The sequence below is a fragment of the Nylanderia fulva genome, unplaced genomic scaffold (assembly GCF_048542155.1).
Source record: "Nylanderia fulva isolate GAGA-0341 unplaced genomic scaffold, ASM4854215v1 Scaffold4, whole genome shotgun sequence".
Taxonomy (NCBI): Eukaryota; Metazoa; Arthropoda; class Insecta; order Hymenoptera; family Formicidae; genus Nylanderia; species Nylanderia fulva.
Window position 1 is genome coordinate 6,972,501 of NW_028190476.1, and position 18,393 is coordinate 6,990,893.

General features: G+C 36.6%; 2 protein-coding genes across 2 annotated transcripts; both read right to left on the bottom strand.

Moving 5' to 3' along the window:
• Window positions 1–72: 72 nt before the first annotated feature.
• LOC114937816 (uncharacterized) lies at window positions 73–1,833 on the bottom strand. Its single transcript, XM_029311461.2, has 2 exons — window positions 383–1,833; window positions 73–319 (listed from the first exon to the last, which is right to left on the bottom strand). Exons 1-2 carry the CDS (start codon window positions 1,575–1,577, stop codon window positions 195–197), a joined length of 1,320 nt encoding a protein of 439 aa, XP_029167294.2. The 5' UTR covers window positions 1,578–1,833; the 3' UTR covers window positions 73–194.
• Window positions 1,834–8,408: 6,575 nt separating this feature from the next.
• Window positions 8,409–16,197, bottom strand: LOC114937761 (uncharacterized). The gene is made up of 2 exons (XM_029311361.2): window positions 14,387–16,197; window positions 8,409–12,749 (listed from the first exon to the last, which is right to left on the bottom strand). The coding sequence occupies exons 1-2, from the start codon at window positions 15,024–15,026 to the stop codon at window positions 11,473–11,475; spliced, it is 1,917 nt and encodes a 638-aa protein (XP_029167194.2). The 5' UTR covers window positions 15,027–16,197; the 3' UTR covers window positions 8,409–11,472.
• Between the last annotated feature and the right edge of the window lie 2,196 nt (window positions 16,198–18,393).

Sequence of the window (18,393 nt, forward strand, 5' to 3'; positions counted from 1 at the left end):
AATATAAAACATTAAAGATAAAATATTAAGTTTTTTATATTTCTATATAAAATTTTAATATTCCATCTTATGTATTGTGTTAAAAATACTCATCAAAAGCTACATTTTATCAAACAAATATTTAGAGAAACGCGTTAAAAATCTTTTCGTGTAAAGTTAATTCTATCGTACTATCAATCGTGGTGTCATCTTCATTAGTTGGCTTGCTTATTTTCTTCCATGCTTATAATGTTATGTGCGGATCCTGTGCTTTCCAGTTGTTGACATTCGTCTGTTCCATCGATTTTTTGGGCAGAGTTCGAATATTTTGTGAAATTATCTGAAAGAATACAATCGTTATTTAAATCAATCCTTAATTTTATAAAAATTATATTTACTCTACCTGTAAGTTCTTCATTATTTTTATCATTATCCTGTTGTTCTTGATGTTCTTTTTCTTCATCTTCTGAATGAGAATTGAGATCTTCTATTATATCATCTGGAGGGGTAACTTCTTCTCTGTATTCTTCAACACTTTTATTTTTCGGTTCTTCTACTTGAGCTGATATTTCCTTGAGAGTGGTATCTTCCTCAGTTACATTAATAATTTTTTTTGTACAAGAATCTGATAAGTTTTTCCATAATGTTTCGACAGTTTCAGACCGAATGTTATCCCATGCCTTATCAATCGTTGTAATATAAATGTTCATATCGTAAGATGTGCAAAAATCTTGAAATACTTTTCTACATTCTGTTCTTATTATTTTATTAATATATTTTACTACAGAAAGCAACGTGTTTTCTATAATAAACCGTATCTCGAAATTGTCATTTTGCGTGATATCTTTTGCATGAACTTTAAGAAGCATCTCGAAAGAATTAACGATTAAAAGCACTTTGTCGCTTACATTTGTTTTCTGTTGACATTTTTTCACAAATGTCACAAAATGATTATTGTACCAATCTGTGAGAATTTTTTGTATTTTATCTTTTGATGTACATAAATTAGGAATTTTTTTAAAATCTTTAGGGGTTTTTTTCAAAATACAGTCATAAAAATAAAATGGTGGTAATTTATGGTCACCTGTAATATTTGTACAAAATGTAACATTTAGGCAGCCTTTTAATTTTAGTATGTTAATTTTCTTCTGGTCTTTCGGTGTAAGAAATCTATGCCATGTGAATCGTTTTGTGAACATAATATAAACATTATCTCTTTTAATGTTCCCCTGCCCCAATTGATGAGTGAGTTCTTGAATTGAAAATTGTTTAGCAGATGATTTAATGTGATCACTTTCGCGTGCAGATTCTTCCAGTTTTTCCAAACGTTTCATACAACGACGCAGCCACGCCTGTTTGGCCTCAAATGTTTTTGGTGCATCATACTTTTTCATAAGTTTGAATCCTTTAGTCCGAAATTGCTGATATCCAACCATATTTCCGGATTCTTTGCACTGTCGGAACCATTTATATAATTCGCTCTCCAAGATATCATAAGAATGACTTTTTCTGTCCAGATCTACTTCTTGTTCGATTGATTGATTTACTGGATTTTGAGAACGTTCATTATTTCGACAAACATTATATTCTGCAGCCATTTCATATATTGTATCACTATATCTTGTTTATGACACTTTCAAATTTTTGTTTAACCGAAGCAGTGCGTTTCTTATTATTTCTGTTAGCCTTTCCAACTGATATTATAATTTATATTTAAAAGGTTTTTTCACACAAAACTTTGATTTATTGACTTCGAACAGAGAAAGAAGAGACTTTGTAAATTTGTACCACACAATATGAAGTTGTCGAAACAATGAGGATAACTTTTGAGAGTCGTAACGTTAATAATTGCTCTTGGAAAGAACTTTTTGAACAATCATAAACAAAAACATTATCGAAAATATCAACTTAGGTATATATACCAACAGTAATTTTTTTTCTTATTCCTTATATATGTTTACGAATAGGAATATCGGCTAGAACATTATATTGCTTACACTATTTAAACCATGTATGATGAAGTTAAAAAAATTATTAAATTGTGTGAGCGATCTATGCATTATCTTGCATAAGGGGATTGATATTTCATTAATTATAATTTGTTTTTAAAGAGAATATAAATTGTTTGATAGATTAAATATATGATCTGTTTATTTGACCAAAATGAGAAGAAATAAATTTTATCATGATACTGTATGACTAAAAAATATTATAAAACTGATATAAAAATATCATAAACGAATATTTAAGATAAAAAAATAATTATAAAAACAAAACGTAAAATCATATCTTTTAATTCATATACAAAATTTTATTGATTTGCGTATTTTGATTAGAAAAGTATTTGTAACAATTTAAATGATTTTATTTGTGTGTGTGTGTGTGTGTTTGAAGCATACAAGTTTTATATACTACTTTTGAAAAAAGAATAATGGAAATTACCCAGCAAACACCGATATATAACTGTTACATTGCTATAATAAAACGGAATGTAACAGGTAATATAACGTGTGCGTTACATGTAACATCCATATTAGTTGTAATTTTTCACTCATAGATGTAACATTTTTAATATAACATATATTACATTGTAGTTATATTGTAATTATATACCAAATAGCACATGGATGTATTGATAAGTCAGTGCTATCTTGGGATATAATGACAATATGACTTCAATGTAATATATGTTATATTAAAAATGTTACATCTATGAGTGGGAAATTACAACTAACATATACGTTACATGTAACATGATGTTACATCTATAAAATTTATAATAAATTGTGTTAGTTCGGTTGTAAAATGTATATAATTTTTCATTAAATTTATAGTTCTGTTATCGAAGTAAAAGTACCTTCACTAAATGTTTATGTAAATGTTTAACTAAATGTAAATTTCTTGTTTAAATTTTTCGATGACAACAGATGTTATGTCAAGCCTAACAAGTTTCGTTAATAGACTTTTTATAATTTTCATTATATTAATAGTTTGCAAATTCCGGACATAGCATATCATTCATGTAATCATACACGTTATCGCCATGATCACCAAAATTTGAGCATCATAAAAATCATCGTACATGTAATACGTGTCGATCATATTTATTAATTGGTTGCTTTACTTTCAAAGTTGATTGATCGGAAATCAAACACAGTAATGTCACATGTTAATTAATAAAAGCTCTTATACCGTTAGATGATCGTCGGAATAACTATTAATAATATGTAATTATTCGAATAAAAATTAATAGAATTGTAACATTTATTATTATCATTTTTGAAAAATTCATGATATTTTACATTTATTGCTGTAAGACTGCAGCTACTGTTTTACATCGTAGATTAAATTTTATCATTTTGATACACGTTTTTTGTTAGTTATTTTTAATTGTACAGTTATCTAAATATTACTTCGAATATTAAAATATTTCTAAATTAATTGCACGAAATATATAAAAATAAAATCATGCTTATCATATTCTGTATCATTTCGATTTTAAATAATATATAATTTCTATCTTAGAGTTATAAAAGAGATATAAGCAATATATATTTATTTTTGAATGATATCCTTCTGTTATAGGTATATCACAATGATATATCTCTAAATGTATTGTTCACGTAATATATTTATTTAATCAAATAAAAGAATCAAAGTAAAACAAATTCAATTAAAAATTAAAGATTTGTAGCGATGTTTAAGAACAATAATTATTTTTTTAATTTTAATTAGAGTCAAATATATTTCATCCGATACCTTATCGAACATGCGTAAAAATGCATTAATTATAATTATATGTGAATTCTAACAAATTGTCAACTTTAGTAATAATTGTGAATCGAAGATGTACGACGATTGTAATGTAGAGAATTTTCAAAATTCAAATTTTCCAGAAAAATAAATCGTCAGTAAATAAGGTTTGAATTTCCGCTAAAAAGGTTTGAATCTCTGCTAAATAGGGTTCGACTCTCCGTTAAATGGGGTTTGAGTCTCCACTAAGTAGGATTTAAGGAACGGCGGTATTAACAAGACAACATTCGGTTATTTTTATTTGAGCATCATATGTTTCTTAATCCAATAATGAGTTTTAATATCTGTTACATTTGCAATCATAAAACAACAAAATGTCAAAACAAAAATGAATATTTTTATTTACAATAGATATATTTTATGATATTTAATATAAAAGAGAGCTTTATTTAAAGCAGTTTTGTTTAAAGCACATACAGACATTTTTTAATCTTTAGTATATATTACAATAATAAAAAATAATGTAAAATGTGCACTCCATTATTGTTGCATCTGATGCAGAATATGAACGAGAGTGGACATTATTGTTCTGATGGTTTTTTTTCTCCTTCATTAATTGTCTAGACACACTTTTGCAAGCGAGAAACCATTTCATAAAATTCGTTTTAATTACATAATTTTATTATGATGTAATAAAATGACAAGAAATTTTTTTATGCAGAAGAATGCAAAAGGAGCATACTGAAAAATTTCCGTGCCGATATAACTATACATATGTATACTTCTAATAATAATCTTGCGAAAAAAAAGAACTTGGATATCGATTTTATATCGACACCGGTGATAATAAATATAAAAGAAAATATATATGATATATAGGAACCGATGAACAGCCGTCATTGAAATTGTATTAAATAAGTCCATTACGTGTGTTAAGTAAGCTTCGCGCGCGTCATTCTATAAATATTGCATACGATGTGTAAACTCGCGTCAATCGATTACCGAGAGAGACTGCTCGCAACGCGAGCTTGTCACATATATCGCCGTTCGCGACTCTATATCGCCGTAACAATAATCGAGACACGTAATTCCGAAAATAGCGCCGGCAGGAGCGCGTTAATGCTATTTCAAATCGCGTATCAAGACACTACGAATATATATATATATATATATATATATATATATATATAGTCTCGTGCTTGGATGATTTTAAAATTAGCTAGATAAAGATGAGATAAAAATATGTAAATTCATCGTAGATAAGATAAAAATATGTAAATTTATCTTAGATAAAATAAAAATATGTGAATTTATTTTAAATAAAAATATGTAAATTCATCTTAGATCAAAATATGTAAATTTATCTTAAATAAGATAAAAATATGTAAATTTATCTTAGATAAAAATATGTAAATTCATCTTAAATAAAAATATGTAAACTCATCTTAGATAAGAAAAAAATGTGAATTCATATTAAATAAGATAAAAATATGTAAATTTATCTTAGTTAAGTTAAAAATATGTAAATTTATCTTATTAGATAAGATAAAAATATGTAAACTTATCTTAGATGAAAATATGTAAATTCATCTTACATAAGATAAAAATATGTAAATTTATCTTAGATAAAAAAATGTAAATTTATCTTAGATAGAATAAAAATATATAAATTGTTTTAAATGTATATCTAGATAAAAAATCAAATTATATGGCGATTCATTTAGATAATATTTTTTAAGACTGCTTATATGTAAACGCAGTTATAAAGAAAGATGTAAATTATAAAAGGGATATAAAAATACATATATTAATATTTTTATTGCTTACTGTTTAAGCTCTACTCTATTTAAGCATTTTTATGTGCTATATGATTCTAAACCAAAATTATCTGAAAATTATTCCAGATAATTTAATAATAAAGCTAATACTTTTTTTTTCATCTAAGATACACATATAGATAATACATATATTTTTATCATCTATATATATAAAGATAAGATATAACGCGAAAAAAAAAATTTCATCTGTAGATGATCATCTACATAATTTGATTTAGATAACAGCAAGCACAACTGAATACATATATTCGCATATTATAGTTTGTTCCTATGTATAGACTTGATCCTGAGAATCAGGAAGTGCGGGGGGTGGGTAGGGGGTGGGTAGGGGGTGGGAGAGACAGGACAGGAATTGCGAGCATCAGGCTCGCGCCAGGACGCTCTCCCCAGTGTCGGTCTCGACGGTCAAGGGCAGTGGCGTCGCGTGACGTCACGCGACGCTGCAGTGACGCAACTAGTCGCCAAGGGCAACCCGCTCGGTTATGGTCGCTTGGCAACCCCTTTTCTCGCCCTACTACTCCACCGCGCGCTCCCTCCCACCCTTATCCCACTTCATATCGAAGCCGCATACTCTCTATCGCGTACACGTGCCGTTGCTCAATGAACTCTCTCTCTCTTTCTCGCTCCTCTCCTCCACTCTTTCATTCTCCATGACGTGACCCTAACCCCCAGAGCCCAGGGTCTCTCGCGGATGCTGTGGCGGAGTAACGACACCCCGCGCTCCGATGCGTTTTTTTTTTTTTTTTTTTTTTTTTTTTTAAATATATCAACGCCGCTAATCCCGAAAAATATCACCCCGAATAATTGAAATCTTGATGTTTTAATCGGTAAGATAAATAGTGATTAATAAAATATAAGCTCGAGTTGTGTATGACGTCATCATATATGGGCAGGATTTTTTCATCAGGCAGACATGGTTAAAATTTTTTTATTTTCCATTTTTTATATTAAATATGCAAAACAAATTCTAGTTTTTTTTTTTTTTTTTTTTTTTTTTAAGGAAGAGCAAATGTTCTCTCGAGTTCCTCGATTCAAAATTGACAATAAGTGAGATCACGTGACATCACGTGTTTTATTAATCGATAATAATCGACCGAATTGTTTCGAATCAGACACGATATATTATAGGGTTACTCATAGCTTGATAAAAAATATATATGAATATAATAAAAAGCATTTTAGAGACACTTGTTTAAAAAATAAATGTAGATTATTCTTCCTTTATAAAGAATGTTTTATTATTATTTTTTTTTTTATTTTATTTCAGATGAAAAAAAAGGAAGAATGATTACAATAAAAATATCTCCCAACTCCAAAAGAATTTTACATATTAAATTGCCAGGAAACATTTTATCGAAGGGAACAAGATAATAGCAAATAAAAACAAAAAGAAGCGATATTGTCCCAACTCGGGATATCTATGAAGATAAAAAAAGAGGAAGAGAATGAGAGAAAGAGACGTGTTGCAGGGAAAAGGAAAAAAAAAAAAAAGAAAGAGTCCTCTCGCGCGCAGAGGGATTTCTCGCGAGACGGAGAGAGGCAGAAGAAGGTATCGCGAAGTGCAGAGGAGGCCTCATCTCGCTCTCGGTCCTATTTATAGACATGCTCTCAGCTTCACTCGTGCCCGCCGTTCTCGCGCGCGCACTGTCTTTCTTATATAGGCGCCTGTATACCTATATATAGTGGCTGTATTGCGCGTCTCGCTCGCTCCGTCTCTTTCTCTACGCACCGAGAGCTACCGAAACCGTGCAAAATATTCGAGAGATCGATAGTCGCGAACCGCGAAACCCGTCGCCTACGAATGAATGTGCGAATATCTTGCTCCGAAAATAATATTTTGTAACAACGATGTCGTCTGGTTGGAAAAAAATTCGCATATGCATCTTATTCGGGATTTACCTCCTCGACTTTCTGGGAACTTGATCACTTCGTCAAGGATGCGATGACAGAACATTTATTACTTTGTTATTAAAAATATAATGTTTTGACAGCACAATTACTCTGGCGGATATATTGAATAAAAAACAGGCGCGTGTCGTGAATGTATATATAAAATAAAAATAGATCCTGTTAAAAATTGAAATATTCCTTCAAACTTTTGTTGAATAATATTGTATTATAATTTTCGGGAAATGTTTTATTAGATATCGCAATTTAGTATAGTTAAAATTAAAAAGTGAAATTAATTTTATTATTTGCTATCCAACAATCTGTCGAAATCTTTGTATTAATATTTATATATTAAAATTAAATTCATATTTTATATTTTTATTAAACGATTAGCAAAATAAAGAGAGCTTAATTTTGCTAAAGGAAATTTGTTAAAGTACACAAAGAATTTTATATAAATAATATCTTTATTCAGATCCAAATTTCAATTCAAATCAATTAATTAAATGGAAATTTTTAATTTTCAAATTTTAAGAGATTAATTTGTTTTAATACTACCTATTGGAATGTGCTTACGATTATAATATATAAACGAATACTGTGCAAGCTTATACATTTTGTGTTTGTTAATGCAAAGGACATTGAAAAAAAAAAAAAATGTTGAAACTCAGTGAAATATTTTTACCAGAACTGATTTTTTCTACAATCAGTTAAAAAGCGATCTTTGAATAAATATATAAAAATAAAAAATATTGAAGCAAATGTAAAAGCGTATAAAATAAAAGTAAATAAAATATTATAAAATTTGTAATGGAACATTAATTTAACGCTTAATTATTATCAATAAAATTTTCGAGAATGCATCTTTTTGATAATTTTTGAAAAGTCTGTATATATATATATATATAACTCTTGTGAAAGGGTTACGAAAATAATCAACAACTTGCCCTCGAGTCAGTGTTAATTGTATTTCTGTTAATAATTGTTGCAAGAGATTGTTCGCGTTACCCGTTTCGCAAAGAGAAAGCATATGCAGGAGCGATGATGACAACACGAATATACAGGTAGTCGGGAGTTTTTGTTATGTGTGTGCATTGCACTCGGAGCGCCATATGTATAATAATTATATATAATTTATCTAGCGATAGGATAAAATACTATCTGTTAAAAAAAAAAAAAAAAGAAGAAGAAAAGTATTCGTTACTTCGCGTTTACAATTTGTTACAATGTCAAAGAATAGTGCGTATCATCGCGTTCGCATACGCCTATACAATGTGTCCATATATGTATATATATGTATATATGTATGTGTGCGCATACGACTTTACAAGTGTAATTTGTGGATACCACGAATCTTTTCTGTAACGCATTGCACGATTGAATAATAATATTACAATAATAAAAATCATTATTTAACATTAACAATATATTCATTTGAAATATAGTCATTTTGTTAATAAATAGAGCAACATATACATAACATTAACAATTGCTGAATATGTATACACGTATGGGATAGTAATGCGAAATGAAGAACAGAAAAGATGGCAAGAGAACGACATTAGATTTTACATATACATACAGCAATTTTATATATATATAATATATATATATATATATACCTATATATGTATAATAAGTTATATACATATGTACACGCAATATTTCTTTCAACAACGATAATCACGTCTAATTACAATTTGCAGATCTTTTTTTACAATAATATGAAAAGGGAGAAGCAAGAATGAGTGAGAATTGGAAGTATTTGACGGAGACAGCCGAGATTTAGCGTGTTCGGAGCACGAAGAAAATACGGTGATACGACGCAAATTTATACAGGGTGTATCTAAACACGTGCGTAAAATTTTGGGAGATGATTCTTTATCGAAAATTAAGGAAGATTTCTTATATAAATATATATTCTTATATCCCTCCCTGTGAGGAGTTAAAATTTCAGACAAATTAAAAAAATGAAATTTAGTTCATTTTTTAAATTTGAGAAAAATAAAAACTTAATTTTCAACAAAGAAACGTCTCCTAAAATTTTTCGCATTTATTTATATACATCCTGTATAAAATATGAGAGAACGATTAAAAAATAGCGATCACTGCAAGATCAAAATTCACAATGTAAGTGCAAACTTTCTCTAAAACGTATCGAGAAATTTACGGAAAATATATTGTCTCTGGCTTTTTTAGTAGAGCGCAACAGAGTCGCGTACATGTAGCACCAAAAATTTAACAAATAACACAAGTTTGTCCTAACGACATTTATGAGAGGAGGAACTTTTTTTTAGCGCCTATACATCTTCTATATAACGCAACGTTGTAAATTTTTTTTCAAAAATAAATACTTTTTCATCTTGATCATTATTCTTGTATGATTTGATCGTGTGTGTATATGTACGTATGTGTGTGAGAATTATAGTTATATACAAATATATATATACTTAAAAAAATATCTCTATTTCCGTTGCCGCGAACCTTTTGTCAACAATCTCTTTCTATAAGGTAGACCTGCCTTCTTTGTAAGATAGACTTGCCTAATAAGAGTGATACAGCTTCATGAAACATGAATTTTTTGACGGGGAAAAGACACATGTTTTAAATACCGAGAGTCCCGAGAGAGTTCGTATTGACCATGGAACGAATCGATACATAATATTTATCGTTTCACGAAGCATTACATTCTCATACACGGTCGTATGCAATCAGAGAAAGAGAGAGAGAGAGAGAAACGCATTGCTGCCCCCTCCTTTCTCTCAATCTCTCCCTCTTCCGCTTCACTCTATGATGATTCTCGGAAGCTGCGGATGGTATCGATTTCACGTTATACAATTGCACGAAAATGCTCTCGCAACGCTCAATGACATCTAGATATATCTCGCGACCATGAGCGTCCGCAGGATTTTTTGTCGTCCTTTCTTGATTTTTTCAAATTTAATTTTTTAAATTTTCATTTTTTTTAATATTATATTAAATGTGCAAATAAATATTAATGATTTTTAATGAATTTTTTAAATGATTCCAAGAGGGTGAAAAACCCCCTCTGCGGACGCCCATGCTCTCGTGGTATTCGCATATCTCGTGTCTGGATACAAGCTAAGAGATACAAAGTACATGTAAAGCAGAGAATGTTTCATAGTTTAAGAATGGGATTACTATGTAATTCTGATAATTAACCATTCCATTCGGTGCGTGTTGCGGTTAAATACGTCTGTTTTTGTCCGGATGATTGTAAATGCTCTTCTAATATATTTTAAGTACTTTAAATTTTCGCTATGTGACGCGAGAGAAAGATTATTTTTTTGCGAGTACAGTGAATAAACTATATATTCTCATACGTTTTTTGTCTCAGTCAACGGTAAATCTCAAAATACAACCAAGTTCTTACGCACAGTATATATGAATAAGAACTACACATGTGGCAACGTTTAATCCTTATTCTGATTCACGAACAATTTTCCTTAAAATGAGCAAATTGTTTTATTTTACAGTTACGTTACGTAGATACGATATCTGCACTGAAACAAATTTTGTTCAACCTGACTAAATCCTTTCGACTAAATATTATTTTCTTATTAATTGAATATATAATAATATTTAAATTAAATCTAACATTAAATCCAACAAAACGCGTATTTCACTTAAATACTAATATATGTTCAATTAACAAAATACTACAATTTAGTCAAGTTAACAATTTTGTTCAGCGTGCAATTTCAAAAAATTCCTTCCGTGCTGCATGCAATCATGCATCCTCAATATAAGATTAACGTAAACAGCTGATGAGCCGACGACAAATGACGGATCAGTCGATGACGGTTTCGACCGTCTAAAGGTCTCCGCGTTTTCTTCATCGGTCATCACGAGAGAGGAGAAGGAAGGAGAGACAGAGGGGTAGAAAGGGTGACACAGATCACAATTTGTCGGAAACGTGAGACGCAAGTGTAATAATGAGATCTCGGAACGTTCAAGGGGGCCTCTTCAACGTCGTTGTAGCTCGTGGAATTCATTGATTGCAGGGCGAGGACGCGTGGCTCTGAGGGTGGCTCCTCGGATTCGCGTGCGACGCCTCTCGCTTCAGCCTCTGCTTAAGATGCACTTTCGCGTGGCGCTTCTTCTCGTCGCTCCTGGCGAACTTGCGCCCGCACTGGTCGCAGCAGAACGGCTTCTCGCCCGTGTGCGTACGCACGTGGGTGGTCAGGTGGTCGCTTCTGGAGAAGGAGCGCATGCAGATGCGACACTGGAACGGCTTCTGGCCCGTGTGGATGCGTATGTGCCGGGTGAGCTCGTCGCTGCGCGAGAATCTGCGATCGCAGCCGTCTACCGGGCAGGCGTACGGCCTCTCGTGCACCGGCGTCTTGCTCGGCCGGTTCGGATACTTTCGCGGCTTTACCGGGACCAGCTGAAGCGGCAGCGCGCTCTGCTGATAGACCTGCGAGAGGATCTCGTGGCCCTTCGACGTGCTCGGATTGTACTCGGCCAACTGGATCCCCGTGGAGCCAGCATTAGGCGGTCGAGCTTGTTGTTGTTGTTGCTGTTGTTGTTGTTGTTGTTGTTGTTGCTGAGCTTGCGCCTGAGCTGGTTGAGACTGTTGCACGCTAGGAGTGTTGTAACCGGGTGTGCCGGTTGGCTCCTGCTTCAACGTCGCTTCCTGATGATGAGTGTGCGAGTGATGGTGAGAGAGGAGACCGGGATCGTAAGCCTCCTCGTGACCCGTCAGCCAGCCCGCTGGAGTAGTAGTTGGCGTGTCGTGGTAACCGGGTGGCGGAGGTGGCGGCTTCGAATCGACCTGCAGCAATTCGACGGTCTCGCCGCTGTACGCGGTCGAGTGAAGGTTGGGGTGAAGGAACGGTTGACCCGTTAAGGTTAAGGTTGGCGAGGGTAAAGGCGCCCACAATTCCTGCGTCGTTGGCTGTTGCTGCTGCTGCTGCTGCTCGCCTTGAAGGTTGTTCAGGGGCGAGGACTGCGTGCAAGTCGTGGTGAAAACGCCGCGGTAGGTCAACGTCGGGACGTTGCAGATGTTCACGCTCGTCGCGGGCACGGTGGACGTGGAATGCGGTGAGGAGTATAAAATTACACCACCTTGCAACACGTTGCAGCGATCCGTTTCGTCCTGGGTTTGATGGTGGCGCGACGGTGGACTCGAGGAAGGCGCGTTCGACGTGTTTCGCGTGTCCTGCTGATGATGGTGATGGTGTCGGTGATCTCTGCCGGCGGACGCGCCATTTTCGTCCTCCTCCGCGGTCGCCTCTTCCAAGGAAAGATCCTCACCCGCCAGGCTGCCTGTAAAATATCAATCAAATCGTCTCGTTATTCTCAGTTTCGTAGATACAGGACTTGCGTTTTCTGCATAAGTGTATAAGTGTGTTTTTACATATATGTATATGTGTTCTCTTCCAAGAGCCGACAGGAAGAACAGCGTGATACGGGGGTGACTTTATCTAACAATGGTTCTATCTGTTGTCTGCATCCTGCCGCGTTTTGTTACTTCCTCTCTCTGTATGTATAATTGTCCCAACTAGCGCTGAGAAAGTGTTTTTCGTTCAGATTACAAAGCATTGTGCGCACTTTTCGATTCGCTATCTATTTTTCCATAGCATAATACATCATTTGTTTTAATCAAATGTATGAGGAGACAATATTGCAAAGGTGCGTTTTCAGTAAATGTATTTCACACAATGATGGAAATTGAAGAAAAAATATAATGCACGTATAGGAAAGATACCATACGGCAATTATCTGAAAGTTATTACGGTACTGAGGGTGACGAAGGTACAGGGGTAGAAGGAAGAGGGGCGGCTGGAAGCATGAATGAACCGACCTAGGGGCTATAGTGGGAAGAGGAAGAGGGGGTGGTGGTGGTGGCGTTGGTGGTGGTGGTGGTGGTGCAGGTTCAAGAGGAGGGTCTCTGAATGTCGGGGTCGTTGAGTATTGATCCGCCAACAGGCGGAGACCTTCGATATTACGTATTTTCACGGGTAGTGTAATAAACGTCAGTAGCACCTCGTGGCACTCTCTTCGCCGCAGATGTTGGACTATGCATCTCCTTTAAGAGCGAATTTAGACGAATACGTCTAAATTCCCGCGAATGATATAGATTTCGAGGGGTAGCAGGGTATCACGAAGCGCGGAGGAAGAGTTTGCGTATACTGCGAAAAAAAATTCACTGGATTCGAATAAGTATTTAATTTCAATACTGCCAAATGTGAATCATTTGTTTGAAACTGATACTGATTTGATAAGAAAAATATTTATTTGATATAAGAAAATCCTTTTCAAAACAAAACACATTTATTTATTTCAAATAAATGATTCATTTGGCAGTATTGAAATAAATATTTATTGATTTAATCATTTTTTTTCAGTGAATCTAAAAGTATAAAATGAAAGCGAAAGGTTTTGCCGAAAGCGAAAATTTAATAGCATCGTATCAATTCATTCTCTCAAATTCAACAACGCGCCACAGATATATGTCAACTCTGCCTTGTCCTTTTTTACACAAAATTATACCAAGACGAAATATAAGCAATCAAAATAAAGAGTTTGTTCTTTTCCGCTGAACCGGCTGTACTAGTTCAAGATTGATCTCTTTCCTTAATGTGGAGTAGAAAAAATAAAATCTGAACTAGTGCGGCCAGTTCAGTTGAAAAGAGTAAACCCTTTATGTTGATTATAATACCTAAAGTAAAGTGAACTAAACCAAATCGCTGTCGATCATCAATCCTCGTTTTTAGAGCTAGCTTGATCCCTTTCCTTGCAATGTGGGGTAAAAAAAAAAATAAAATCTACACTAGTGCGGTCAGTCCAGTTGAAAAGAGCAAACCCTTTATGTTAATTATGTTACCTAAAGTACAGTAAACTAAATCAAATCGCTGTCGAGCATCAATTCCTGTTCTTAGGACTAGCTGATGTAGATATACCTGAGATCGGTGGCGGTTCGACAAGTGCGGAAGGGCCGAAGAAAGAGGGTAGGTCGCTGCTGGTGGTGACCGGGGTGTTTAAATCCCCAGGTTTATCCTTATCGTTGGAATCGTGAATGTCGCTCCTGCAGTTCCTGATGCATCCCTTATCGTCGTCATCGGGCTGTCGGTGTCTCTTGCCATCCGTAGCGTCGACAGATGGTGACGATGCGTCGGCGTGCAAGTGATGCTGATGCTCGTCCAGCCGATGATGATGATGCTGCTGATGCTGATGATGATGCTGCTGCTGCCGAACATGATTGTGCTCCGAGGAGTCGCTCGGGCTGATTTGAAGCTGGGCGTGTAAGGGCACGCAGGAGGACAGGGAGAGAGTCGGTATGATCTTGCTGCAGCTGGTGGACGACGACGAATTGGCACAAGTCACGGGTGTCCCGCCGATGCCGCAGGTGGCCGAGGAGCCGGACGAGGTGGAGGCCGCATTGTAAGGTAAACACGCGTCAAAACTGAGCTGCACCGTCTGCAGATTGAAGGTCGCGTGATGATGATGATGATGGTGACCTAGGGGCGGCGATGAAAGCAGAAACGGGCTGGTGGCTGCGTGCGGTTGCGAGCCCACCACTTCCATGCCGTCCATCGTCATCCTCTGGAGCGGGTCGCCTCCCTGGGCGATGGCAGAATCCTCGGTGCCGCACTGCGTGTCCTCGCCTGCGGTTGTATCGTTCAACGTAATTATTATGGTTAGAATATTGTCGTGTTCTCGATCACGCTTTGATCAATTAAGCCTCTTAAGCTTCCTCTCTCCTCTGTCTCTCTCTCGACGGAGCGAGAGACGATGTTAGAGACCCGTATAAACGTGTTAATGATCTCCCCAATCTATGTCCCTCTTTCTAGTCTCTTCTCAGCTAGTACAGGGGATTAGTAGCAGCGATTAAGTGTGTGCCTGGCGCGTTTCTTGCTCTCGATAGAGCCGTTTGCGCGCCGGCTGATACAAGAAAGGTATATCCTCCTTCCCGCCTTTTTTTTTATCCCGATAACAGATGCCACCGGCCGGCAACACTAGGTGTTGCGGAATGGACCACCACCAACCCACCACTAGTAATCACCATCACCATCACCATTACCACCACCGTGGAAGGAAGCTACGCGTATACGATCGTCTCGCATGGGATTTCGCCAACCAACCGGTCGGTTCGGTCAAGTATATATACCTGGGGCACCGTCAACGAGAGGAGGAGGAGGAAGACGAAGAAGAAGAAGAAGAAGAAGAAGCGCGGCTACACGCTGAAATTACCAAATTCCTCTTCTCACCTCTCGACGCGAAATGCGAGAAGAAGACGTCGTGGTTGTCCGTCACAGCTCCACGCGTGCTCCGAATCTGTGCGCGAGTGAGAGCAAATATACAGTTTATCAATCCGAGAGCGTGTGTGCGTAGGCGAGCGCGCGCGAGCGCGGAATCGCGCGCGTTATGTTATGTCGCGTCTCTGTATCCCTCTCTTTTTTCCCTCTTTCTCTCTCTCTATCTGTCTATTTATCCTCTCTCTCTCTCTCTCTTCCCTTCTCTCTTTGTGTATTCTCTTTCTTTCGTATCTGTTTTTTCTTTCTTTTCTTTTTCTCTTTGCGAAACTCTCCTTCGTTAGGCGTACGCTTCGGTGTATTGGCTCGCGCACAGAGTGAAGTTGTCAGAGGACGCGCAGTGCGTGGGGGTCGCGCACGAACTGAGCCGAGCGGCGGCGCGCCCCGTAGTTTTATGAATGGACCGCCGAGACTGTCCCATATTTGGAAGCGCCGAGTCGACCGCCAGCCAATCCCCGCCAATCCCGGCGCTCCTCCGCGCTTCTACGCACGCGTGTGTGCGCCGCGCGTCCTCGTACGTATGCGCGCGTGTATTTATACACGCCGTGACGTATACATGTATACGCGTGTGTATATACGTATTTAAATGCACACACACACATATATATATATATATATATTTCGATGCACACGCTTATCGTGTGTATATACAATATATATGTGCGCATGTATGTATCTATATGTATATATACGTGTTTGTATGTACAGTCTGAACATAGCTGAGCATGTCTACCCCCACCACTTTTCGCTCTTCGCGCGCTGCCACCTTCCCCTATCTCCCTCCGCGGACTTCCTCCTCCTCTTCTTCTCCGTCGTTGAGACTCCTCTCTCAACCCCGTTCACCAGTGACGTAGAGCTCTGTGACGTAGACTCGAGGCGCACGACTCTCGTCCCCCACGAGGTACTTTCGAGAACGCGCGAACACGCGACAGAAGATGGAGGAAAAGTCGCGAACTAAAAGGGGAAAAGAACGGAGGAGAGAGCGAATACATTACAATTTTGTCCAATTTGTTTTCTTACAAAATAAAACATCCATTTCGTCATTCGACAAAATCTCTTAAATCGGTATCCCTAATAGCACACATATCCCAATGTTCAGAGAACATTCTGAGAATGTCCTCTGGATATCCTCAGAATGTCTTTCAGATATGGTGCGCTATTATCGTTCGGTGTCGTTCTGTTTTCTTTATTGTTAGCTGAATAAATTAAAAAGAGTTGTTTGTAAGAGCGTGAATTATTTTTCTCCTGTAATTACGTTGTAATTTTGTCAACAACTCGTACGTGAGAAAACTCAATATTATGTCGCGTTTTTTTTATTTTTTTTTTGAATGTATATATGTATGTTCGCGATGTTGGCTGCATGAATTAAAAAGGAGCAAACTTCGCGGGATACTTATAATGTCGTTATAACTATTTCTATTACGATGTTCGCCGGTAATTATTAACAACTCATATATACGTGACCGATATACAAATATGGTGTGACTGTACGCGAGGCAAATCATTTCTTAATATAAATTATGCGCGCGAATCGTATTCGCGCAAAATCCTAGAAAAAGAAGATGTATTCACTTATGCAAATATGCATCTTATACAGCCGTCATTACCGCGTTACATCGATAACTAATCGATTATATCGATATCTCTCATTACTGCGTCACACATATCGATATAACTTAATTTTATATTATTTTATACAGAAGGGAGGCATTTGCCTCCTTGGAATCGATAAAAAAAAATTAAGCTTTCCTTTTAAAAATAAAGAACTGGAGTTTATCTGCACATATTTAATATAAAAAAGTAAAATTAAAATGAAAAAACAATTTTTTGATCATGTCTCCCTCCTGCGGACGCCCACGTAAACGAAATGCCGCGATATAGGGATCTCTCGCACGCAGGATGATGCGAGGAATAATCGATCGCGGAGCAAAGGACTCTTCATCTCTTCCTGCTATTATATCCAGCATGTCGAGGAAGGACAGCCTCGCGTTCGGTCGATCGCGCGCATATAACGCAGTTACGTAGTGAGGTATATCACCTACGAGATAAGCGCGACATATCCACATATCGCGTAAAGGAGAAAGTAATTTTATCCCGGACGGTATGCGCGCGCGTGCGGTTCTCTCTCTCTCTTACATTTGTAACACGCAGCACGCGCGCGCGTGTCTGCCATACGTGAGAGACCGCGCGCTCTCTCTCTCTTTCTCGCACAGGAGGGTAAGAGACGCGTGCCATTTGTGCGGAGACGCGTGCGTGCGCGCCCGGTTAGCAGTCACGTATACGCGCGCACGCGCGCGCGATCTTTTTCTCGCGGGCGTCTCGCAACCACCTGATGCCCTATTTGGCACCACGCGCTGCCACGCGCCCGTTCTCCCCTCTCTCTCCTCTCGCTCCGTCTCGCTCTCGTGGTATTTCGTCTCCTCTATCCCCTATCCTGGCTCTTTGTTTCTCTTTTTTTTCTCTCTGTCTTGTACATTGCGCTTTTATTTTATTTTATTTTATTTTATTTTTTGTTTGCGCGCAGAGTATGTTGTAATTATTGAAAAACCGAGTCCTTTCATCTCGATTATCGAAATTAACATCGATAGTATAATTAGAAAATATAGTCTTTAATATACATTTGGACGATGTTGCGTTTAGATGATTTTTAAATT

Excerpts from the sequence above, each read along its gene's own strand:
- LOC114937816 (XM_029311461.2), bottom strand. The coding sequence starts at position 1,577 with ATGGCTGCAGAATATAATGTTTGTCGAAATAATGAACGTTCTCAAAAT. Across the intron at positions 320-382 it reads AAATAATGAAGAACTTACAG|ATAATTTCACAAAATATTCG; the intron begins GTAGAGTAAATA and ends GTATTCTTTCAG.
- LOC114937761 (XM_029311361.2), bottom strand. The coding sequence starts at position 15,026 with ATGACGATGGACGGCATGGAAGTGGTGGGCTCGCAACCGCACGCAGCC. Across the intron at positions 12,750-14,386 it reads CGAACCGCCACCGATCTCAG|GCAGCCTGGCGGGTGAGGAT; the intron begins GTATATCTACAT and ends GATATTTTACAG.